The following is a 26,109-nucleotide window of genomic DNA, read 5'->3' as shown; positions in this document are numbered from 1 at the left end:
TCGCATAACTGGGGAATCTAAACATGCAAGAGAGACAGAAGCGATTTTGTGCTTACCTATTCAGAGGTTAGTAAGATGGTAATGAAATATATGAACAATGAAATGTATGCCATCTAAACAAATAAATGGAAGCCATTGGCAATAGACACCCCTGTCTGATGTCAGCAATAGCAAAATCACAGATCAGTTGTTGATATCAAGTGAAGACATGCCAACTGGCATCACACCAACATTTGCTGCCTAGCTGTAATCTTATTGTTGTTTTTGGCCATGTTGTTCTGCATATCCTTTACTGAAAATCAAGAACAACCTGGCGCAGTCAAAAAACTCTATAGGGAATTCCACTCGATCGGTGGACTGGGACAGGAGATTTGTCATCCTGGACCAGATATGGCTCTGGAATGATTGTATGATCAGAAAAGAATGCTTTATGTTATGCCCTGTAATCACTACCATCCGAGAAGCAAGGGATGAAGAATCTCTGGGTTAGAAGAATCTCTGGTGGTCTTTGTGAAGATGCCATCCCAAAGGATCAGAAATTGAATTAGATATGTAAATACTACAATTAAGTTTCTATAGCTTTTAATTATTTGCAAAAAAGAATGACATGGCATGTGAAAGAGATTCAAACAATGATAATTTCCATAACATTGACTCTTATTTACAAAAATATCTATTATTGGTCTCAGACTGTCTGTGACATCCGTGTGTCTGTCACCATTTGCCAAATTACACCATATTAATCTTATGTTTGTGCTGATTTAAGGAATAAGGAAACATAATCTCTCTCTCTTTTTCACTATACTCTCTAGCTGGCTTCACCATATTTAAGTCTTTACCTTGGTGAAGTCCTAAGAGTCAGTCCATTGAATGGTCAAAAGAATGTAGTCTTGTTTACACTGTGTGTAAAGCTAATCACCTAAGCCTCCTACTCCTCACAAGGAAGAAAAATAACTGAGCACACCCAGAAATTAATAGGGGATTCCACTAATTAAACATGTACCTTAAATGAGGTTAACTACCCAGTACCTTATCAATTATTCATGCTGTTTCATTGAACTGTAATTGTTGTGGGACACCATGTGGGGCTGTAATTTTTATGGAACAGATTAGTGTTGCCCAGGGAGATGAATGCCTGGCCCAGGTATCATCCCTATGTTTTAAAATCCTGTTGTATCTTAAACTTCCCCTTTTAATGTCACTCTTTTACAAATAGAAACAACCTTGGGACACCACTGGTACCTCATGTCAGGCAATACCTTATTATACTACCAATAGTAGTATAATAGCAATTGTTTAGATATCCTGTCTGGCAAGTGTACATAAAGCTGTAGGCCAACTCCTCTAGTCTTTCTCTGTCTGACTTGAAAACCTCAGCCTTCACAATTTTGAATTTTGAGACTAAGGTAAGCTAACTGCTTTGGCAGTTTATGTTTATGAGAAAATTGCTGTTTTTGTACTCCATGGGGAGGAGTCTTGGTTGTCGAATGCATCTTGGAGAGGCAAATTCATTTACACTGCTGAAACATCGGTCAAATAGTTCTCAGCCACCTCCTAAAGTGATTTGAGCAATAGGATTAAATTTTTTAAATGTCTTGGGTGTGTTTACACTTGCCTTTTGTTGTGTCTTGGCCTTATCCAGATATCATCTTGATACTTAAAGCTAATGAAGTGACTAGATGTAAATGGGATCCAAATGTCCTAAATCCTGCTATATTTCACCTTGCTGCACTTGCAATACAGTGTATTTGCGTTGGCAGTCACAGACCGGCAAAGTGGATCACAAACCCAGGCAAATATTATGGTGGAAGCTGAGGGAAAATAAGTGGCAACATTTTAGCTTTTTAGCATTTTATAAGATTTACGTTTCTTCCCTTCATTTAAAAAAAAAAAAGACCATTTGTGTGCAGCAAATGAGCCGTTATCTCCTTTCATAATGTAGCAAATAGGCTTTTTAATTGTGTGCCTATACAAACAATGTGTAGTAGGGTTGACCCGATTCAGTTTTTGCCCCCCCAATCAAATCTGAGTACTTTACGGCCAGTACTGGTCTTTGTTCCTACACAATCGTCAACTACCCAACCATACATATTCTACCTCTATTACATACAATGCTCCTGACACTGGGAGGGTGAAGACAACCAATGCGATCTGAAGCGCTGTGTACCTGTTTCTGATGCATTGGCCAGCAGACGCCAGTGCCAGCCAGCATTGCACTGGAGTTTCGTGGGGAGAAAGTGCCATCTACACACCCTGGAGTGAGCAAGGCCAATTGTGCTCTATTGGGGCCTTGGATGCTGATGTCTAGCAGCACAGGTTTTGAACCAGCGATCCATTGGCCATAGTAACAATACCTTTTTCTGATTCTTATGATTATAAAAAAACATAATTACAATAATAAAATGGGTCATGAGTAAATGTTTATTTTCTAGCTGGTAACTTGCATTCTTGCTAAAAACAAAATATCATGTGACAGTATGAAAAGAATGCAATTAGCATTCATCAACACCCAACATGGCAAACCACTTCTAACTTGGGTAACTTGTATAGCTAGACAGCCAACCTGCAATTTTCGTTTTAGATTTACTATACATACACATTACATATAATGAAAGCCCATATAATAAAGTCCATTTAGGCTAATTTAAAGTGAAATAAAAATAGGCCATTAGAGCATGATTCATACAGTGACTGCATCATATGCAGCTGTCTTTTACTGATTTTATACTGATTTTATTTAGCAAAGCAGTGGGCTGTGGGTTTAATACCAGAGCTCGGCAAGCTGCCACTGTTGGGCCCTTGAGCAAGGCCCTTGAGCAAGGCCCTGAAGTGCTAGTTTATTTTTTCAAACATTGTGTCAGCTGATATATTATGGATTCATCTGGAAATTGTATTGTCTGAAAGCGAGAATAATAGTGATACGGATGATGTGTGTGTGGCATGTTCAGAAACTCAGTAGCTATTTTTGATAGCAGTTTTTCTCATCCTATTCACCTGCTTCTCAGGTTGCTCTTTCAGTCACACAAAGTTTTAGTTGATGGTGACAATGCATTAGACTGCTGAGCCAACTCGTAACCAACAAAAAAGGTTTTAAAAATGTATCTTTAGTCAACATGTTTTCATCTGTCCATTCGTCAGATGAATGCTATACCAATATCAAAAGGAGTGCATTGAGAAGAAGACACCACCATAAGCTCCTTCAGCCTTATGGTGGTGTCTTCTTCTCAATGCACTCCTTTTGATATAATATTTAGTATTTCTTTGCTCTTTAGGAATCATCTGAAATTCATTTAAATGACACTGAAAAACTGTGCTGCTTTACACACCAAAATAAACTCCAGCTATGGAACAGAGAGATATAATGTCTAGTTATACAATATAACTAGACATTATATTATACAATCCCAACTTGCTGTGTTTCTTTAGTGTTTTGTAGCTAAAGTGGAGGCTCTGCTGCTATCCTCATTTCTTTGTCTGGTTTTTAAAGGTTACCCTCAGTGCACAAATATTGCTCAAGTTTTGTTCGATTCCCAAAGCTTGCTCTGCTTCTTTTGTGAAATTTTCTGGATTAGACTTGTCTATGGATGATCGTAAATATATGAGAATATCAAAAAGAAAGGTTGTGCTTTTGTGGTGGATTGTTTTTTCTTTGGAATATACCTTGATGAGATGAAACAGGTCAGAACAGATGTTAATTAAAAATTGCACTGATAGGTAGGGAATTACTAATAGGTACTTGAAATGTATGTCCATTATAACAGTTGTTACTCAGTTGTTATTACAGTCAGAGTACAGTTTGGGAATCCTTGGTCAAGCTACATGTGTCATTGGTGTAAACAATAATCAAATCAGCAAATTTGCTTACTGTAGAAAATTTTATCACTTACTTTCAATTGGACATTCAGCTAAATGTGTCATTTGTATAGGTGTGCCCAGACTTTTGCATATGTTTCAGGGATTTATTTCTTTGTCGTTGTCAAGTCAAGATTCTAAATGAGATATACTAAGGAGGCTGTTTTATACCTGCACCTTGTGATAAGATGAGATGTGATTATAAGATTACTTTCCCGCATAAAAGCATGCCAAAATGTACATAATTTACATTTTATCAATGAGCTTAAGGTGGTACAGCTCTGAAAGAGAGTGAATGGGTGAAAACAGTGGGGGGGTTCCACAGTAAAATGGAACAAATCACACATTCTCGTAATGGCTCTATCAGAAAATGCAATGCATTGCACTCTAATACTGCCAGCTGTTGTCGGTTATATAAGAGTTTGTCCTAACCTCACAATCAGATTGCTTTTGAAGCATTCTAACCGTGTTGATATTTGTGATTTTGACTTTTTCACACACACTGTCTCACTCCACTGACGAGTTGACAACAATTAAAAAAAGCTGAGCTGAACAAATATCCTTATAGGCAAGTCTGCTGCCATTTATGCAATACTACCATACAGTAATTTCCCACAAGACCAGGCTCCTATATCTATTAATGGAGAGAGAGCAAAATATTTTAAATTGAAGGTCATATGACCATTTCAGAAACACAAGTCAATCTGGAAAAATAACCTCATGAGTTTTTTTTTATGCATTTGGCTCAATAATGCAAAAGACACATTTTTTGGCTTGTTCTAGCTACTGCACATCTAGAGTGGGTTCCCTCTCTAGCACATCAACCCACCTGTGCTCGCTGCGTAACCAGCAAGCAGATTGTCTCTTTTTGTTAAAACATGTGACATTATACCATTTAGATTTGAACCAGTTGATGGTCTCCTCATTTAAAATGTGTCTGGCTGAACTTGATACTCTGACAGTTCTATGGCGCTATCCACAACAGGTAGCATGAACTCATTTGTTGTGGAACTACTTTTTGATTTTTTTCTCTTCTTTATTTTGTAAGAACTCTTGTATAAAAGCAATAGTATACTCTATTGTTTTCTGTTGTCTGGTTGTTTTATCATGAATAACATCATGGCTGTGAGGATATTTAGGCCGTAATACAGAACTTGTTTTTGTCTCATTCAGGGTATAACATTTAGTTACAGATACCCCAAATTTGAATCCAACCTAAAGGAGTTCCTACTGCTCTATTTCCATTGTCTCCTGATTGGAACTGAACTCCAATTTTAAGTTCCCTGTGTTATTGGAAAGACAACTGTGAAGAATGTAAAACCAATAACCAGTTTTGCCTTTAATAATATTGGCACATTTTAATTTTCCCCTGAAATCAGTTTTTAATCAGTTATTCTCCTGTATTGTAAGAAGGAGCCTACACTTAAGAATAAAGTGATTGACAGCCTTTGCTGAAACAGACCGTCTGCAGCGCCTTTCTGTTCATTACATGTAGCTGTGAAGTAGTCAAGCTATCAGTTGATCATAGTAGTAGTGATCTTGTCATGTTGTGCTATTGGTTGCATTAGCAGACACTCTGTACAAAATTTTTTGCAGTTTTTACATTTACATTTACATTTATGGCATTTTTAGCTGACGCTCTTATCCAGAGCGACTTACAAGGTCACACGTATTACAGATGTGGGCCAATGTAGTGTTAGGAGTCTTGCCCAAGGACTCTTATTGGTATAGCACAGCATAGTAACCCAGACTGGGAATCGAACCCCAGTCTCCCACATGGTGTAGTAGCTCACTGACAGCTAGTGGTGTTATCTGTTGCGCCACACCAACCACTACCAGTTTTACCAGTAAGTCTGATGTTGATGTAAAATTGCCAGTGTGGTGGCATCAACTAAATGTCACCAGATAACAGAATCTATTAAGGTTTCATGTACAAATCTTTTATTTTAGTAATGCTGTGCATAATGGCATACTGGCTAAGGAAGGTGTCTATAAAATGTCTCTCGCTCCCAGTGCAGTGTAGCTAGCGGTACATAGCAGTGCAGTACCTTAGAATGACAAAAAGGAATTTAAGCTTTTAACGTCACTTTTTGCACTTGGTATCAGTTTACTGATGATGAATCTGACTGATACATCTCAGACAGTGTGGTGGTAGTGTAATGGGTGTTGTGTGTTTGGAGATTCTTTGCTTCTCTGGGTTTTGGTTACTTGCCAATTGATAGAACCTGCTCTTTACCAAAAATCATTAGTCTGTGATCTGAAACTAAGATAAGATAATCCTTTATTAGTCCCACAGTGGGGAAATTCTCAGTGTCACAGCAGAAAGAGATAGCAAGACAAAAAAATTTAGATAAATAATTTACACTATATACACAATATAAATAAGTAATAGCAATATTATTTACAGGTTATTTAGTCAGGCTCAGTTTGGTTATGCGGCAAGATATGAATCCAAAGCACAATTTGGACAGTGACTCAAAAGCAAAATGAAGGTTACGTAGTGACTTAGTCAAAGTCCTTACTTGAACCTCATTGAGATGATTGGGCAGCAGTGGTTAATGCTCTCCAATGTGGCAAAATCAAAGCTGTTCTGAAAGCAGACTGATCTCTAGCTGTAAGAAGCGTCTGGTTGCAGTTGATGCTGCACCAATAAATACTCATTTGATATTTTGTGTTCACTGACATGCAGTGTATGGTAAAGTAGGCAGGTTTGAACTGCAAATGTTTTGCCATATTGCCCACCCCTATCTGAAGGTGTTTTTTTCCCCAAAGACAGCATAATTGCAGCCAGAAAGTTTGGAAGAGTAAGTCCAAATGGATTTGAAGCTATGTCAGCTTGTTCATTAAATATGTCAGCATTGTCTAAAAACAGTGGTTTTATATAGTTAGGATCTTTAAACATTTCTTTGTTACTATTTGCATGTCTGAATGTTCTTAATGATTAAAAGGGTGTTTATTATGATCTGATAGTATCAGTATATCAGTGCCATAAAATATTAAAATGACTATTGTTATAGTTATTTCTATTGTATACAGTGGAGGAAATAAGTATTTGACCCCCCACTGACTTTAAAAGTTTTAATACAAACAATTAAATGTAACGTCTCATCATTTTATGCCAGCTTTATTTTAACAGTGACACATAGAATATCAAAATGAGAAATAAAAATGAACTTGAATTTCATTGAAGGAAATAAGTATTTGACCCCCTAGTAAAACATCATTTAATACTTGGTGGCAAAACTCTTGATGGCAAGCACAGCAGTCAGACGTTTCTTGTAGTTTTTTATAAGGTTTGCACACACTTCAGGAGTAATTTTGGCCCACTCCTCTCTGCAGATCATCTCCAAATCCTTAAGGTTTTTAGGCGTGCATTTGGAAACGCGAAGCTTCAGCTCTCTCCATAGATTTTCTATGGGATTGAGGTCAGAAGACTGGCTAGGCCGTTCCATTGAGATCATTAACCAGCTCCTCCTGTGTAGTACTTGGCTGATTTTTAACCTTTCTCATGATCAATGAGACTCCACGAGGTGATATCTTGCATGGAGCTCCAGGCCTATGTCAATTGACAGTAATGTTGTACTTCTTCCACTTCCAAATAATTGCACCAACAGTTGTCACCTTCTCATCCAGCTTCTTACTTATGGCTTTGTAGCCCATTCCAGCCTTGTGTAGGTCAACAATTTTGTCCCTGACATCTTTAGACAGCTCCTTAGTCTTGCACATGGTGGAGATGTTGGAGTGTCACTGTGTCTCTTGGCAAGTGGCCTTTTACACAGGTGACAATTTGGGACAGGTGTCTCTTATGCAGGTAATGACTTCACTGAGATTAGGGTGTCAGTGGTCTGTGGGAGCCAACATTAGTCATGTTTTTTAGCATGTTTCTTTGGCTGTATCACTGACAGTGACTTTATGGTTTGATACTGAGGCTTATTCATTAACGTTTTTGTGTTAGAAAGTAGACCCTATACATGAAACAGTGGGATAAGTGTTTGTTATAATTTTTTTTTTTTTTTTAAGTTTTATTTTAGTCAACATTTAGGTCGCTCTGTCCAGCAGTAGCTGTTGTGTGCTATGAGCTGCTGTTACATTAAGCACCCTGGCTAAATAATGTCAGTAATCAGTAATCTCAATATGTTATAAAAAAAAATAGAATCACAATAGCCCACTGAATAATCAGTGCATTACTTATGAGTCAAGAACGTTCCTTAATGAACCAAGCATGTTTAAGATTAAATGTTATATTTGGATCAGAGCTGCTGGTACTGTCACAGGCCACATATCTAGAGAAAAAGCTGTTTGACTAATTCCATGTCCAGGGTACAAATAGTTTTAAAACCCTACTAAACCCTACTAAAAATAAATAATGCTTTAATAAATTAAAGCATTTAGAGAATTTAGCCTACACAAATCAAATAAGAGCTATTGTGAATCAGTTTAGTTTTTTTATTGATGCACAGCAAGGTTCAGCTGCTCCTCTGTGAAAGGTCTTTTTTTCACCTAGACTGGGTTTGGTAAAGGTCTGCTGGATTAGGGGCAGTGTTGTTTTTTTTTTTTTTGTGAGTGGTGTCAGAGACCTATCGTAGGCCCTACCTTCTAAGCTTCTTAAGACAAAGCGTTTAAGGTAGCAACCTTGTTTCCGGTGTGCCAAGAGTCTGGGAGGAGATTAAGCATTGGTGCTCCCAGATGAGAAATGCATGGATAATATGGTCTTTCTGTTACATATTATAGTCAGATGTTCTCTGCAAAATACTTACCCGTCTTCCAGGTTTAGGTTTTGTCATCATGATGAAACTCAATGGGCACACTGGACTTTTACTGGTTTCTTATTTATTTTTGATGATGTGAAAATCACAAAATGCCGATGATGAGAATGCTGATGTGACCGAGATGTCCTTAGTGATTGTGCCAGACATGAGAAATGAAAATGAGCTGCATCCTGTTTGTAAAAAGCTCTAATATGTATTTATTTGATGTTCTGTAGTCTGTTGTTGTCCTGTGATGGAAATTAATGGTTATTTCTAAATAAAACAGGAATCAGTTGTGCCCATACTGCTGGGTGACGCAGTTGTGTTTTTGCATGATGTTTGGTCTGATACAGTTTTTTCAAAGGCAGTGTTTTTGTTTGTTTGTTTGTTTGTTTGTTTGTTTCATTTTCATTTTGTTCTGATACCTTTGTCTGAGGGCGTTTGGTCTAAAAACTAAAACTCTGTTCACACTGTGTGCATTTCCAGAGAAAGTTTAGTATAAGGAATAAGGCCGTTCTGTTGTCTGAGTACTGATGCTGAGGTCTGAGGATGTCATAAAATGTTCTAAAGATGTCCTAAAATTTTTGTTGCATCCCTGTATTATGGAAACTAAGAAAGGCACACATTAAGATGACTTTTAAAGGAAATACCAAATGAACCAGTATAACGCCAACTATTATTGTTCAGCAGCTTTACCTTTAACTTGACGGGAGTTTCACTGGACCAAGTTTAGGAGGCAGGATTATATATTTTTTTATATAATAGTCCCTATTAATAAAAGTACATTATTTTTTAAAAATGGCATTACTCAGTAGAGCAATAATGTCTACATATTCAATTAACCATTATTAACCATTTAAATGTTTAAAAGTTCCTATTCTGGAGCAGATGTTTATCTTTTTCTCCCTTTCCCAAGGATAAAGTTTTTTTTGAGCTTGTTTGAATTTTCTGTTCCACCTTGTTCTGGCTATCTAAAGTCAAATGTTTGATAGTGTTGAATATTTTTAACATACAGTCCGACAAATCAACAACCAATTTGTAGTCATCCACCTGCAATCATTCTTAAGGAATATCATACTGAATTCACCCTATCTTTCCATAATGGTTTACACATGCAGCATGCCTACCCCAATAACTTAAATAGCATTTCAAAATATGCTTAGGATATAAGATAACTGTAAGATTTCTTACATTGAATTTTACTTTTCATCAAAGCAACTGTATGGCACTGTTGAACATCAAGCAAATAAGAACATTTACAGATATATGATCACTTCTTCTTATGCTTTCATTTCCATCATAACCCGGAACAGTATGGTGTTGGAGAGGTTTTGGGTACATTTTTACATTTTGAATAAGGTAATCATTATCTTGAAAGAATTGACTTACATCTGTCTGTTCTCTGGACTCTTAACTATCTGCCACTATTAATATTACCACTATTTACTATCATTTCTCTCATTACTCTTACCGGCATTGAAATGACTATGTCAAGTTCTACTACACCATGATTTTTATATTATGATTATGATCAAAGCAGTACAACAGTATAGGTGGTTTGGTAACTTTTATCAATAATGTTTAAATAGTTCTGACCAGAGGAGGATGGGCCCCCCTTGTGAGTCTTGGTTACTGCCAAGGTTTCTTTCTCCAGCTCTGAGGGAGTTTTTCCTTGCTACTATCACCGTTGACTTGCTCACTGGGCGTCTTAGATTTTTCATGTCTTCATGTTATTTCTTTTGTTTTCTTTTTGTTGTTTTGTGACAACAGTTGTAAAAAGCACTATACAAATAAAATTGACTTGACTTGACTATTACAAAGGACCAAAACAATCTTGCACACTTTCGTCTTCCTTTGGGGATGTTATGGACACTTTGGGGAAGCCTAGTGGACACTTAGTGGAAATGCTCCTAGTGACAAAGGGGTCCTGCTAGGTGTTATAGTGTAGCTTCGGAATACTTTAATGTATCTGCTCCAAATGTTGAACTTTGTCTTGCAAAAGAATTTTTTAAGAATACAAGGTATGTGTTTGAATGGTTACTGGTTTTGAATAGTCTAAGCTGGTTTTTGATTTTCAAGGTGGTTGAAAAGTTGGGAAAACATGCTGTTGCCCAGCATGGTGTATGTTGCATTTGATTTTGATGGACTTGGTTGAGCTGGTCTATCAGTATGACCAGCTCAACCAAGCTGCTCGTCAAGGTTGTCAAACTGTTTGGGTAGTTTGGTCAAGCTGAACATTGTGGTGGGCCAGCATGGTCAGGCTCATTGTGCTTGTAAACCAGTGTGGTTGTGTTGTTGACCAGCATGGTCAAGCTTGCTCAGGTTGTTCATGTTTGTAGACCAGATAAACCATGAAACTTAAATAAATACATACCCTATGCTGGTTGAGAGGTAAGCCACTGGACAGTGGTTGGTATGACACAACAAATAACATCACTACCTGCTAGTGAACTATGACACCACGTGGGAGACTGGGGTTCGATTCCTGGTCTGGATAGCCATTCTTTTTTTTAAACCAATAAAAGTCTTTGTCCAAGACTCCTAACACTATGTTGGCCCACCTCTGTAATGCAAGTAACCATGCTCTGGAGAAAAGTGTCAGCTAAATGCCATTAACATAATGTCAACCAGCTTGATCTGACAAGGCTTTTTTTTTCCAGCAAGGTTAGCAACATATCAGCACGTAAGGTATCAGCAACGTAATACCTGTGCTACTCTGAACGTTTTCTAAACTTTTTAAGGGCTTTATTTATTTTTGAAGGATGCCTGTTCAAGAATGATTTCTTGAAGGACTCCCCATCCATACATCTCTAGTGACACCTGGGTGTTTAAACATCATACTCATGAAACAAGGAGAGATCAGTTGACTGCCACATACTTCTGTTGTGGTGATGTGGTTAATGAGGGGCATTAAGATCACCACAGCATTTTTGATCTGCCCTGCATTCGTATAATATGAAAATCAATGTGGATTTATTGTACATATTCCATCAGGCATTCTTATTGATAGCCAGCAGCCAGTAATAACTTATTCGGTTAACTGTATTGTTTCTGTTGGAAATCTTTATTTGAGGCTATGCTGCACATTGCACTTCCAGTACTTTACATGAGTAGGAACCTCTGCTTTGTGCTTATAAGAATAGAAGATTGAATAATGAAAAACTGAATATGCTGTTACATCCAGCAAGATTTGATTGCAGCAAATGTCAGCTTGGTTGTTAAAGTGTGACAGCTGTCTCTTCTCGTGATTTAATCTGTGCTCTCAATCCATGTTTCAAGGTAAATTGGATTGTTCCCTTTGGAACATGTTTTGAAGGCCTTGCCCACATCTTTTCATTGAGATTCAAATCACGTCGTGACCATCCGGCTTGTACATTCCCACTGCTATAAAATGGTTTCTGCTCTGTAAGCTGAGATGATGTTTTTTTTTCTTCTTTTTTTGCCATGTGCTCTTCCCCACTAACTGTGCTTGATGCACTGATTTTATTTATTAATCTCTCTGTCTCTCTTTCTTCCTTAGTGGTCCTCTCTCTCTTTTTTACTGTTTCCACCATTCTGAAATGGATCTGAGAAAGCAGTCCACCTGTTTCTTCAGTCAGGCTAATTAGGCAGTCTAGCGGAGGCGTTGTTAGCAGTTAAGTCCTGTTGTTTGTGTGTGAGAAATGTGTGTGGTAAGGGGAAGAGAAAGAAGGTGGGTGAGCTATAAGTGATTTTATAGAGCAAATAGGCTAAACGTGGGTGACTGTCAGAGGTCATCTGCTGCAGGTTGTGCATCCTTAAATGTTTGCTTTTTGTCAGTACCTGTTTCCACAGTACACCCCCAAGAAATACAAACTGTATACTTGAAATTATTTATCAAAGAAAGTAATTGTTTTAATAACACTTTACTTTCACATGTTGTTACACTTTGTTTGAAAGTATACAATGTAGACTAGGAGTTTCTGGAGCAGATAAACATAAAAATTTTGGCACACCTAATGCCAGGCAAGGGCTAGAGGGGTATAAAGCCCCCAACATTGAGCTGTGGAGCAATGAAACTTCGTTCTCTGGAATGATGGAGCTCCATTCAGTTCTTTAGGGATGAGGTGGGGACGTGATCATCCAACATCCTCAATAAGTCTCTTGTCGCTGAATGTAATCATATCCATATAGCAATGCCCAAAAAGCATTTAGTAGTGCAAGTCTGTTATTTAGTTTTGCATCTAACACATGTGTAGCCTGGGAAGTCTCAATCCTAACTACGATACTTTTTCTGGCAGCATTGATGATTTCTCTTGACTTGAAGTTAGCAGAGTCTTATGTAAGTACGACAGTGGATCTGAAGAGTGTGAACGTTGCGGTGTTTTTGTTTGTTTGTTTTCCCCTCCCATGCTGCCTGGCAAGCAGCATGCAGTCCTTTCAACCCTCTTCTGCCATTACTGGGCCTCTCGCAGAGGCCGGTACTGAATAGTTTCAGTCAGGTGGCTGTGCTTAGTGCTGACTTAGCACAATCTTTTCTCTTTGTTCTGTATCTGTGCTTCTGTGTGTGTGTGTGTGTGTGTGTGTGTGTGTGTGTGTGTATGAATATAGCTTCTTTCCTAGCATTTCCTTTTGATTGTTGAGGTGTGTGTCTGTGTTTGGGTATCTCTTGTAAGGGTTCAGTGAGTTTAGGTTTGCAGCTTAGTGTAAGGCAGGGGTGCCAAACTCATTTGAGGTAACAGGCCACAGTATCTGCATTGTATTTATATCTGTCAATACCTTTCACTTCTATTCTCTACAATTCAGTAACATTAAATACTAGAGTTTCATATAATAATGAGGTAATAATATAAGTAGTACATATCGGCAAAGAAAGAAAACAAAAGGGATGAAAAAAATAAAAACAGATGATGATGATGATAATAATACAGTTTGACTATCCTGTTTCTGGTTTTGCATGTTCACGACTAAGAAACAGAATGAAAACTATTAAAATCTTGTTTCATAATCATATAATAGCATCGTTTTAAGCTTTCTTTTTTTTGCTACTTTTCCCCCTTTCCCCTATTCTTCCTGTCTAGGCTGTGCAGCCTCACATTGAAAAAACTCATTGTTTTGAAGGAACTGGACCGGGATCTTAACTCTGTGGTCATCGCTGTCAAGATTCAGGTATAACGTGTCAGTGTGTTTCTGTTATCGGTTTATTTCTGGGTGTTTTTTTTGTGCAGCTTAGACCCCTTCGCACAAAGCACAGTGATAACTGTGAGCTGTTGCCAAGGTGACAGCTTGTGCAGTGAGAACTGTGAAATGAAAGATAAAAAGGGTGGGATCTAGGGGTGACTCAAATAATGCGTGGTGGGATTCACAGAGGTTTACTTCAGAACACTATATATAACACAGAATATTTTTTACAGGTCCTTTGACCAAACTCTGTAAGTAAAATATTAACTTGGATACTGCAAGTTTAGGGTTATGTTTAGATGTAGGTTACTGAGGTTAGGGTTAGCTGTAAGTATGGAGTGAGATTTGGGTTAGTATAGTTATGGTAAAGATTAGGGCTAATATTATGGATATGTTTACTTGAAAGCATTTAAAAAATGCAGTAATGTAACTAATGTAAACTAATGTAGTAAAATGAATGCGGGTGCCTGTGTGCACACACACCGACATCTCACCCAAACAAACTTGAATGCCATGCTCAGGATAATTCATACTTTAAGTCAAAAACCAGGAGTTAGTTGTTTGGTAGTTCAGAAGTTCAAATGTAGCAAGAATTTTATGAAAGGTTACTCCATGTTTTCATATATCATCAGGTAGGAGTGCTGAGTTGCCCCATCTAAACATACTCGCTCTTAGCCTCTAAGCTTATTTAGGATCGGAAGTTAAATCCCTAAGGTCTTAATTAAGGGAGCAAGTCTATTTAAGTCTGTTGAATGAGCTGATCTGGACAGTCTTATAGTGTTACATTATTCTGCAGCACCTGAGAGCCCAAGCCTGCAAAGTTTAGTTCAAACCCTTATGGAATTAAGTTACCTAATACCATTGTTCTAGGGCACAAGGAGTCAAAATAAACAAAATATGTTTTTACATATGAACTTTAGATAGCACTTCTCACAGACAAGAGTCACACATTGCTTTACAAAATAGCTCATACTACACAATCTAAAATGGACAGACATAGCATCAAATCATAAAACACATTATAAGACCATAAAATGCAAGACAGTGAATCTGATGCATTATCCAAACGCCTGCTCAAAAAGATGAGTCTTTAATTGTTTTTTTTAAAGACTGAACTTTGGTAGCTTATTCCATAATTTAAAGGCAACAACCTCCCCACGAGTCTTCAATCGTGAACGATGAACAGACAGCAGATTTAAGTTACTTGACCTAAGAGAAGACGCTGATATGTATGGATGAAGTAGATCAGATTTTTACATGAAAGCCTGACCATGCAATGCTCTAGAGTAGAGTGACGTTTGCGAAAACCAGACTAAAACGTATCATATATATCATACTTCTCCTAAGCAGCATTAAGTTAATAAGCTACCACATTCTCTAAAATCTTTGACATAAATGGGAGTTCAGATATTGGGCTGTAATTCTTGAACTTCAGGATCCAGGTTGTTTTTTTCAATATTTGCTGACCTTGCTTAAAATGGAACACAACCTGTAGATAGTGAAGAAATAAGAGCTAATACTTCAGGACCTATATCTTTTAATACTTTTAAAAATACTGAAGGTGGTATGACATCTAAAGGGTAAATGGATGGTTTTATTTTCTTAATCACTTCCATCAGACCATCTAAACTAATGGTTTGAACGAAATCCAAAACTGCAAAAGAATGTTGGGGACCAATATTGAATGCACATGTTGAATACCAGATCTGATAGCCATTACCTTATCACTGAAGAATTGTATCTTTCTTCAGTGATAAGGTAATGGCTATCAGATCTGGTATTTATAATTCTCAACCCAAAAAACATGGCAATGTTGTGATAGGTGGAGCAAATATATTATTTATCGTATCAAATAAAATCTTTCTCTTTAAAGATAAAATTAAATTGGCAATATAAGTGGACCTGGCTTCCTTTACTAAAACATTGAAAGAAGAACAAAGCTCATTAAGATGTAGGCAGTGCACTTTCAACCCAGTAGCTTTCCATAATCTCTCAGCCCTGCAACACTTCTGCCTCCAGTAACAGACCTCCTGCATCATCCATAGGGCAGTGTTGTGGATAGACTTAGACCTGGCCTTAAAAGGTGCCACTTTGTCCATTATTATAGAACAGTGTTTATTAAAAGACTGCATTGTACCAGTTCCAGCAGAAGAGCCCCATTCCACCACCACAACACTTAGGAGTGGGTACAGTGTTCTTGAGGTTTAATGCCTCACCTTTACTCCTCTAAACACACCTCTAGTTATTGTTGATACCAGACAAATGAGACAAAGACTAAAGACAAAGACTTTGTCTAATTTGTCTATAGAACTTTCCTCCAGAATTCTTTAGCATTTAATGAAGACTGGGTTGATTCATTGTGTTTTCAAGCAGCAACAAAGATAACACAAATGAAAGCATCAGTGTGTATTGTGGAGAGTGAACCCACTCTCTTTATCTGAATTAGTACGTGTTTGTCTTAATTAATTATTAAGTTTGTTTTACGATATTTCGTTTTATTGGTTTGGGAAATCAACATATTTTTTAGTCTTAAACGACACACTATTATGGAAATTCTGGTCTTATCTTATTATTTATTTATTTTTTCTTTCTGATTTCCAAACAGTAAGAGGGTTACATTTTAGTAAAGTTGGCACAGTAGCCCAGCATTGCCTAAAACTTATGTTCTTCCAGAATACAAGACATGCACCATCAGATCATTTAAACCATTCAGATAGTTGTCAAATCAAGTAATTTGTCTAATCCTATATAAAATTGAACTTGCTGAAACATAATTTAAATTCTTACTAATATTAGTTTTTATAAATAATAAATAAATACATGTGAAACCTTTTGTTTGCAGCTTAAGGGTAAACTCTTTTGCTATTTCGGATCATGGTTATATTGGCCCAATTTTAATCCCCATACCAAATTTTATTTTAGGAATATCCTATTGTTTGTGCATTGTCGTGTTTGCATTCAAGTCTGCTATGGATTTGTAAACACGTATTTTTACCATACTTGCATGCTGACACACTGCCATCAGGTCCCTTTACGACACTGGGTGCACAGAAAAATGCTAAAGCTTTTTGATAGCTTTGCGTAGAAGGGTGTAGGAAGTAATCGTTCAGTAGATTGACTGGGGAACGTTCAGTAATTTTCTATATTTACAGCTTGGAAAAACTTTGATGCAGTAAATCAGTCTTTAAATCTGCAGCATAATGTAAACAGTGGTGGCTCAGCGGTTAGAGCGCCGGGATATCGATAACAGGGTTGTGGGTTCGATTCCCGGGCTCGGCAAGCTGCCACTGTTGGGCCCTTGAGCAAGGCCCTTTACCCTCTCTGCTCCCCGGGCGCTGGAGTTGGCTGCCCACCGCTCGGGGTGTGTGTGTGTACTCACTGCCCCTAACGTGTGTGTGTGAGTGTGTTCACTACCAGATGGGTTAAATGCGGAGGACACATTTCGCTGTACAGTCCACACTGTACAGTGACAAATATGTGCACCTTTACCTTTACCTTTACCTTTAAACAGTACTTGTTTATTGTTTTCTGTTTTCATGTTTTGAATGACAAAATCCTCCAGTTAATATCAGTGTATTAGTGTATTTATTAGAAAATGACAAATGACTTTAAAAGCTTCCACTAAGTATGCTATGTTTAACACCTATATTTTTGTGTTCAGGGCTCCAAACGGATATTAAGATCCAACGAGTATGTTCTCCCTCCCAGTGGCCTGATGGAGACAGACTTAGAGCTCACCTTCTCTTTGCAGGTAGAAACCATCCAAGCTCAATTAAATGCAGAATTCATACTTTTTCTTAATGTAATCAAGGTATTTAGAGTGTTTATGCTTGTGCTTTGGTGACCTTGGTCCGAACAACAATGTGTTCTGAAACAGTGTGTAATGTGGTAGTATGTGGTTTGACCAAGGTAATTCAGACCGCTAAACTACAGCATCAAACAGAAGCACAGAATGGTGGGCATGTCTGCATGGAATCTGGCATTGGTGTAGCAGGCAAGCAGACTTGATACTAGATTTTGTGAGCAGGAGTGACCCTGTGCCCTTGCACATCTCTAACTGCAAGACAGCACAACAATCTTGTGACATCCTGTGTTTGGTTCCTTTAGCTGCCTATGATTCATATTATGGATATCACAATCTTTAGTGTTATTTCTTAAAAAACACTAATAATAAAAAAAGACATAACTACACTGCTCAAAAAAATAAAGGAAACACTTAAACAACACAATATAACTACAAGTAAATCAAACTTCTGTGAAATCAAATTGTCCACTTAGGAAGCAACACTGATTGACAATCAATTTCACATGCTGTTGTGCAAATGAAATAGACAACAGGTGGAAATTATTGGCAATTAGCAAGACACACTCAATAAAGGACCACTTCTCAGTACCTATGCTTTCTGGCTGATGTTTTGATCACTTTTGAATGTTGCTGGTGCTTTCACACTCGTGGTAGCATGAGATGGACTCTACAACCCACACAAGTGGCTCAGGTAGTGCAACTTATCCAGGATGGCACATCAATGCGAGCTGTGGCAAGAAGGTTTGCTGTGTCTGTCAGCGTAGTGTCCAGAGGCTGGAGGCGCTACCAGGAGACAGGCCAGGGCAACAACTCAGCAGCAGGACCGCTACCTCCGCCTTTGTGCAAGGAGGAACAGGAGGAGCGCTGCCAGAGCATGTTTGTCAGTGGGTCAGTAATGGTGTGGGGTGGCATTTCTTTTGAGGGCCGCACAGCCCTCCATGTGCTCGCCAGAGGTAGCCTGACTGCCATTAGGTACAGAGAGGAGATCCTCAGACCCTTTATGAGACCATATGCTGGTGCGGTTGGCCCTGGGTTCCTCCTAATGCAGGACAATGATAGACCTCATGTGACTGGAGTGTGTCAGCAGTTCCTGCAAGATGAAGGCATTGAAGCTATGGACTGGCCCGCCCGTTCCCCAGACCTGAATCCGTTTGAGCACATCTGGGACATCATGTCTCGCTCCATTCACCAACATCACGTTGCACCACAGACTGTCCAGGAGTTGGCGGATGCTTTAGTCCAGGTCTGGGAGGAGATCCCTCAGGAGACCATCTGCCACCTCATCAGGAGCATGCCCAGGCGTTGTAGAGAGGTCATACAGGCACATGGAGGCACACACAATACTGAGCCTCATTTTGACTTGTTTTAAGGACATTACATCAAAGTTGGATTAGCCTGTAGTGTGTTTTTCCACTTTAATTTTGTGTGTGACTCCATTGGTTAATAAATTTGATTTCCATTGATGATTTTTGTGTGATTTTGTTGTCCGCACATTCAACTTTGTACAGAACAAAGTATTCAATGAGAATAGTTCATTCATTCAGATCTAGGATCTGTTATTTGTTGTTTTGTTATACACTGCTCAAAAAAATAAAGGGAACACTCATTGTGCCAAAATAATTCAAAGAAATCAGCTTTATGGTGGCAAAGCATATTTCACTGCCTAGCCACTTGAAATATGGACAAAGATGCAAATAGCATAGTTGTAATAAATAATAAGACAAAATATTGATATTCCACAAACAGTGGCATGTAGCATTCAAGTATTTAAAACAAAACAATTGCAGCGTTAGCCTAAGCAAGCTAATGATTGCCTCTCTGAATGCAATTAGCTCACCTTGAATTCTGTGGACAAATCTGGGTGTCTGTTTCCTTTTCTTCAGTCCAAACAGTCCAAATGGTGCAAATGTTGTGACCCCATGTTCATACTAATCCCTAAACATCCAACTTCACTCTCTACACCATTTTACATAATTTTATGGTTAAATTTTTCCTCCTCCCCAAATTCTTGTAGGCTCATAATGCTGCCCCCATCAGTTCCAGAGAAATTAGTATTGCATACTTTTTTGGGGGGGATATTTTGGTATGGACTTGGTACTATAGTAGCGGCTCTCATGACCACTCTAGTTCGTATTGTGTTTATATTTCAAACAGACCGCTCCAAAATTCACCTCAGTCTACTTGTTTGGTTCTCACCTGTTTAAAAGGCATGGTTCATGCTTACTTTAATTAACAGGGCAATCGCTTTAGAATTTTTTCAATGTAACCAAAGCTGACATCTTTAAATCAAATCAAATTTATTTGTATAGCAGCTTTACACAATCAGTAATTAGTAAAAAGACAAGAAATCAACAGCATAAGAAATCCTAAGACCCCTAGTGAGCAAACCAACGGCGACGGCAGCAAGGAAAAACTCCCTCATTATAGTAATTATTATAGTAATAATAGGTGTGTACTAGTTTTTCAGCATCCTGTAGAGATTGTCTTAGTTCGGCAATGTTCCTAAGAGTGTAGAAATGCTGTTTTAGTAATATTAGCTATAATGTTGCTCAAATTACAGATTTGAATCGACTATGACGCCAAGACTTTTAGCTGCTGGACCAGGAAAATGGAAGAATTAGCCAAGTCTAACATTAAGTCTGATCTTTTACCTTTACGAACTGATAATGTTTGGTTAGATATGATTTTCCCCTAAAGCTTCCCAGTTTTCAGGTGTATGTGTGTGAGAGAGAGAGAGTGAGAGAAAGATTGAGAGAATTCTTGTGGTATCAGGGACACTTCATTGCTTCATACTTAAGAAATGTAACATTTCTGTTCTTTCTTTTACTTTTCACTTTTAATCTACATCTTCCTTATTCTTCCTTTGTCCTCAGTATCCACATTTTTTAAAGAGGGATGCTAACCGCTTACAGATTATGCTCCAGAGAAGGAAACGCTATAAGAATCGGACTATACTGGGCTACAAGACCCTTGCTGTGGGTGTCATCAACATGGCGGAGGTGAGAATTAACCTACATATCCAGTCCTTCTTTGTGCTAAGTAAGTATTTGTTGAAAACATTCTATGCTTACAACTGTAACTTATGCATCATAACATCACAGTGCAAAAATGTGTGCTGGTGAGAGTGGGCATTCAATTAATTCTGCCATGTAATGCAGTTCTATTTTTTGAGCACCAATGTTCACAAACAACCAGCACCAATCAACAACCCACTCTAGCACATTCCTGTCATATGTAACTCTCTTGCCTTCATTCATCACTTTTCTTCATTATAAAACGAAGTGTGGCATTACATCATTAATAATAAATTTAGCTAGAATTACTTTAATTGATCCATTTAATTATGAATATCTTTAAATGCTTCTCCTTTTTTCCAACTTTACCTCTCATTCAGGGAAATTTACACTGCGTCAAATGTTATTGATCAGCCAAGACCCTGTTTGAAGTTTTATTAGTTTTGGCCTGCAGTTATGAGGCTAATTAATTCAATAAGAATCAAAAGATTATGACCACTAATTATCATTATGCTAACTGCGTTCATAAATTCACATTTTACAAGTCATCAAGTAACATCAGAAAGAGAAACACGGAGACAGAAGTTTGTTAAATTATTGCCTATATGCACAAGATTACATCGCTCAGTTAGCTGTTACGGAAAAAAATCAGTAGTTTTTTCACTGCTGTAAAATTGGACACAGTCAGTATTAACTACACGCCTTAGTAAATTAAGCAGGTGGTCCATTATAGAAATTGTAAATTTGTGAAGCAATCAGTTTTAGTCATTCCTCTTATGTCATATATCTTTACACTGATGACATACTGTATATTGAGATTGTAATTCAATAAACCAGGGGTGGGGTACTCTTTGTTTGCACACTTCTGAAGGAAAAAAACAAACAAACAAACTTGCACTCCAGTAGATTGTGCTGTTATGTTTGTTTTTGTGCAGGCATGAAATTTACCACACAATGATGATGATAATTAGATGAAATGTGGGAAGATTAACTCTTATATTACGACCTAACAATTACACTTCAAAAGAACCTTTTGTCATTTGATAGAGTTGTGCCTTTGCTAATTTCCATGGCACATTGTTACACCTGGCACTTGGAGTTAGAACAAATAATTGTTTTTGTCTGTGAGCAGTGTATTTTTATTATTATTATTATTATTATTAGTAGTAGTAGTAGTAGTATAATCATAATATTATTGTTAGTCTATGTTAGTTTGTAAGATTAGCAGGTTTGCATGTTAAACTCAATGTGTGCAAAGTTATTTCTATGCACACTTAAATAAATCAGCTATGAGTAATCTTGTGCACAGAAAATCTATTGGTGGCAGCACAAACATTTAGTAAAATTGAGTCCTGAGAAATCAGAGGAGCAGTGGAGTGTGAACCAAAAGTGACAAGATACAGAAGTGAAATGGGATGAGATGTTTGTAAAGGTTATTAACTTATAAATTATTAGTACAGCATAATTTCAAGCTTGTGTGTGTTTATACAGCAATTTATACAAAATGCGTTTCTGTGTCTCTAGGTAATGCAGCACCCAACAGATGGAGGACAAATCTTAGGTCTCCACAGCAACGTAAAGGAAGCCCCTGTTCGTGCAGCAGAACTAAGCGTGTATTCGTTGTCCAGTCAACCCATTGACCCTGAAGACGGCAGTGTTCAGCCAGGAGCAAAAGCCAAAGCTTCTGGTGAGTTTACTAAAACAGCTAAACTGGCACATGTCTGTGCTTGTATCTGATTTGTGGAATGTATTTAAGAAAAATAAAGGAAATCTTGAAACTAGCACCAGTTTATTTGAAAGCTTCATTTGTTTAGAACTTTGCTCTTGTAGTTAAAAGTGAGACTGAAAGCTAATTCCTAGAACAGCAAAGTAAGGAAAAATACTAAAACCCCCAGACCTGGTAAGAGTGCATTAAGGCACCGGAAAGATGTCTTGCATTTTTGACTGAAACTTCATAGAAGGGTGTTTGTTAAAGGGTGTGAAGATGAACTTTTTGTATTTATTTCCTTCCCAGACCGATCTCCAGATATGGATAACTATTCTGAAGATGATGACGATAGTTACTCGTCAGAGCAGGAGGCAAGTGATGATGCAGTTCAGGCTCAGGTTAGAGCTGTTTCTTAGTTCATCACTGCAATATTTCAGTGGACAGTGTCAAGGCTGCCAAGTCATAAACAACCAAAACAAATCCAATTTTAAATTTAATTTAACACTTTTTTGTTTATCCACAAATGTATGTAATGAAATACAAAATTGCTGACTAATGCAAAATCTTTTGCAGGACCTGTATGATGAGGATGATGATGTTCAACGAAAGTCAAAGAAATCAAGAAGGAAAATGATCCGGACCACTTCTATGACAAGGGTGTGTAGGAAGAGAATAGGCCCCAGAATGGAGATGTGGGGCACGCCACTCATACAGCTAGCATCTTTACATCAGGCGTGAAGTGGGGCATGCAATATTATTCGGCCCCCTTGCGTTAATACTTTGTAGTGCCACCTTTTGCTGCGATTACAGCTGCAAGTCACTTGGGGTATGTCTCTATCAGTTTTGCACATCAAGAGACTGAAATTTTTGCCCATTCTTCCTTCTAAAAACAGCTTGAGCTCAGTGAGGTTGGATGGAGAGCATTTGTGAACAGCATTTTTCAGCTCTTTCCACAGATTCTCGATTGGATTCAGGTCTGGACTTTGACTTGGCCATTCTAACACCTGGATACGTTTATTTGTGAACCATTCCCATGTAGATTTTGCTTTATGTTTTGGATCATTGTCTTGTTGGAAGATAAATCTCTGTCCCAGTCTCAGGTCTTTTGCAGACTCCAACAAGTTTTCTTCCAGAATGGTCCTGTATTTGGCTCCATCCATCTTCCCATCAATTTTAACCATCTTCCCTGTCCCTGCTGAAGAAAAGCAGGCCCAAACCATGATGCTGCCACCACCATGTTTGACAATGGGGATGGTGTGTTCAGGGTGATGAGCTGTGTTGCTTTTACGCCAAACATAACTTTTTGCATTGTGGCCAAAAAGTTTGATTTTGGTTTCATCTGACCAGAGCACCTTCTTCCACGTGTTTGGTGTGTCTCCCAGGTGGCTTGTGGCAAACTTTAAACGAGACTTTTTATGGATATCTTTGAGAAATGGCTTTCTTCTTGCCACTCTTCCATAAAGGCCAGATTTGTGCAGTGTACGACTGATTGTTGTCCTATGGACAGAGTCTCCCACCTCAGCTGTAAATCTCTGCAGTTCAGTTCTGCAGAGTGATCATGGGCCTCTTGGCTGCATCTCTGATCAATCTTCTCCTTGTTTAAGCTGAAAGTTTAGAGGGACGGCCAGGTCTTGGTAGATTTGCAGTGGTCTGATACTCCTTCCATTTCAATATGATCGCTTGCACAGTGCTCCTTGAGATGTTAAAAGCTTGGGAAATCTTTTTGTATCCAAATCCGGCTTTAAACTTTTCCACAACAGTATCTCGGACCTGCCTGGTGTGTTCCTTGGTCTTCATGATGCTCTCTGCTCTTTCACAGAGCAGAGCAGGTGCATTTATACGGAGAGTTGATTACACACAGGTGGATTCTGTTTATCATCATCAGTCATTTAGGTCAACATTGGATCATTCAGAGATCCTGACTGAACTTCTGGAGTGAGTTTGCTGCACTGAAAGTAAAGGGGCCGAATAATATTGCACGCCCCACTTTTCAGTTTTTTATTTTCTAAAAAAAAGTTTAAAATATCCAATAAATTTTGTTTATCCAATAACTTTTGCTGCGATTACAGCTGCAAGTCACTTGGGGTATGTCTCTATCAGTTTTGCACATCAAGAGACTGAAATTTTTGCCCATTCTTCCTTCTAAAAACAGCTTGAGCTCAGTGAGGTTGGATGGAGAGCATTTGTGAACAGCATTTTTCAGCTCTTTCCACAGATTCTCGATTGGATTCAGGTCTGGACTTTGACTTGGCCATTCTAACACCTGGATACGTTTATTTGTGAACCATTCCCATGTAGATTTTGCTTTATGTTTTGGATCATTGTCTTGTTGGAAGATAAATCTCTGTCCCAGTCTCAGGTCTTTTGCAGACTCCAACAAGTTTTCTTCCAGAATGGTCCTGTATTTGGCTCCATCCATCTTCCCATCAATTTTAACCATCTTCCCTGTCCCTGCTGAAGAAAAGCAGGCCCAAACCATGATGCTGCCACCACCATGTTTGACAATGGGGATGGTGTGTTCAGGGTGATGAGCTGTGTTGCTTTTACGCCAAACATAACTTTTTGCATTGTGGCCAAAAAGTTTGATTTTGGTTTCATCTGACCAGAGCACCTTCTTCCACGTGTTTGGTGTGTCTCCCAGGTGGCTTGTGGCAAACTTTAAACGAGACTTTTTATGGATATCTTTGAGAAATGGCTTTCTTCTTGCCACTCTTCCATAAAGGCCAGATTTGTGCAGTGTACGACTGATTGTTGTCCTATGGACAGAGTCTCCCACCTCAGCTGTAAATCTCTGCAGTTCAGTTCTGCAGAGTGATCATGGGCCTCTTGGCTGCATCTCTGATCAATCTTCTCCTTGTTTGAGCTGAAAGTTTAGAGGGACGGCCAGGTCTTGGTAGATTTGCAGTGGTCTGATACTCCTTCCATTTCAATATGATCGCTTGCACAGTGCTCCTTGAGATGTTAAAAGCTTGGGAAATCTTTTTGTATCCAAATCCGGCTTTAAACTTTTCCACAACAGTATCTCGGACCTGCCTGGTGTGTTCCTTGGTCTTCATGATGCTCTCTGCTCTTTCACAGAGCAGAGCAGGTGCATTTATACGGAGAGTTGATTACACACAGGTGGATTCTGTTTATCATCATCAGTCATTTAGGTCAACATTGGATCATTCAGAGATCCTGACTGAACTTCTGGAGTGAGTTTGCTGCACTGAAAGTAAAGGGGCCGAATAATATTGCACGCCCCACTTTTCAGTTTTTTATTTTCTAAAAAAAAGTTTAAAATATCCAATAAATTTTGTTTCCACTTCACGATTGTGTCCCACTTGTTGCTGATTCTTCACAAAAAATTTCAATTTCATATCTTTATGTTTGAAGCCTGAAATGTGGCAAAAGGTTAAAGTTCAAGGGGGGGGCGAATACGTAGCTTGCCAGATGAGTTTTTTTGGTCTAGCTTAGTGCCCTGTGTTGCGTTTACTACCTGGTGCCTTCTCTCTAGAAGGCAGTGGAAGGTGTTGACTTAATCCTCTGAGGCTAAGCTATAGAGTATCAGGAACAGAAAGTTCATTGTGTCATCTGAAGCATGACCAACATAGGTTGCGATCTCTTAGACTCACATACACCATACAAAAAGAAGGTACACATTCTTTTAAGTACTTATGAGTGTTCAACTTTTTTTACTTTTTTGTCAATGGGGCCATGAACATGACATTTACTGGTATGACCTAAGTTTTTGTCTTTTAGTTTTTAAATATTTTTCTCCCGAATTTATATTCTGTGTGACAAAAGATAACAGATTTTTGTGAAATTTAGTTTAATAACCATTATTTTCAACTTCTTTTTGTA

General features: G+C 38.2%; 1 protein-coding gene across 3 annotated transcripts in view; it reads left to right on the top strand.

Annotated features, from left to right (window-relative positions):
• The window catches only part of LOC140537818 (phosphofurin acidic cluster sorting protein 2), a 39,172-nt gene that overhangs the window by 1,649 nt on the left and 11,414 nt on the right, over positions 1-26,109 (top strand). For 2 of the 3 annotated variants that reach the window (XM_072660078.1, XM_072660076.1), the window contains exons 2-7: positions 13,640-13,727; positions 17,401-17,490; positions 20,418-20,543; positions 22,083-22,245; positions 22,573-22,664; positions 22,840-22,923. In XM_072660078.1, coding sequence (XP_072516179.1) covers positions 13,640-13,727; positions 17,401-17,490; positions 20,418-20,543; positions 22,083-22,245; positions 22,573-22,664; positions 22,840-22,923 — 643 coding nt within the window. The remainder of the gene's footprint in view (positions 1-13,639; positions 13,728-17,400; positions 17,491-20,417; positions 20,544-22,082; positions 22,246-22,572; positions 22,665-22,839; positions 22,924-26,109) is intronic. The other variant, XM_072660077.1, reaches the window with a different exon arrangement.

Source organism: Salminus brasiliensis, chromosome 17, assembly GCF_030463535.1.
Source record: "Salminus brasiliensis chromosome 17, fSalBra1.hap2, whole genome shotgun sequence".
NCBI lineage: Eukaryota > Metazoa > Chordata > Actinopteri > Characiformes > Bryconidae > Salminus > Salminus brasiliensis.
This window is presented reverse-complemented; position numbering and strand designations above follow the sequence as displayed.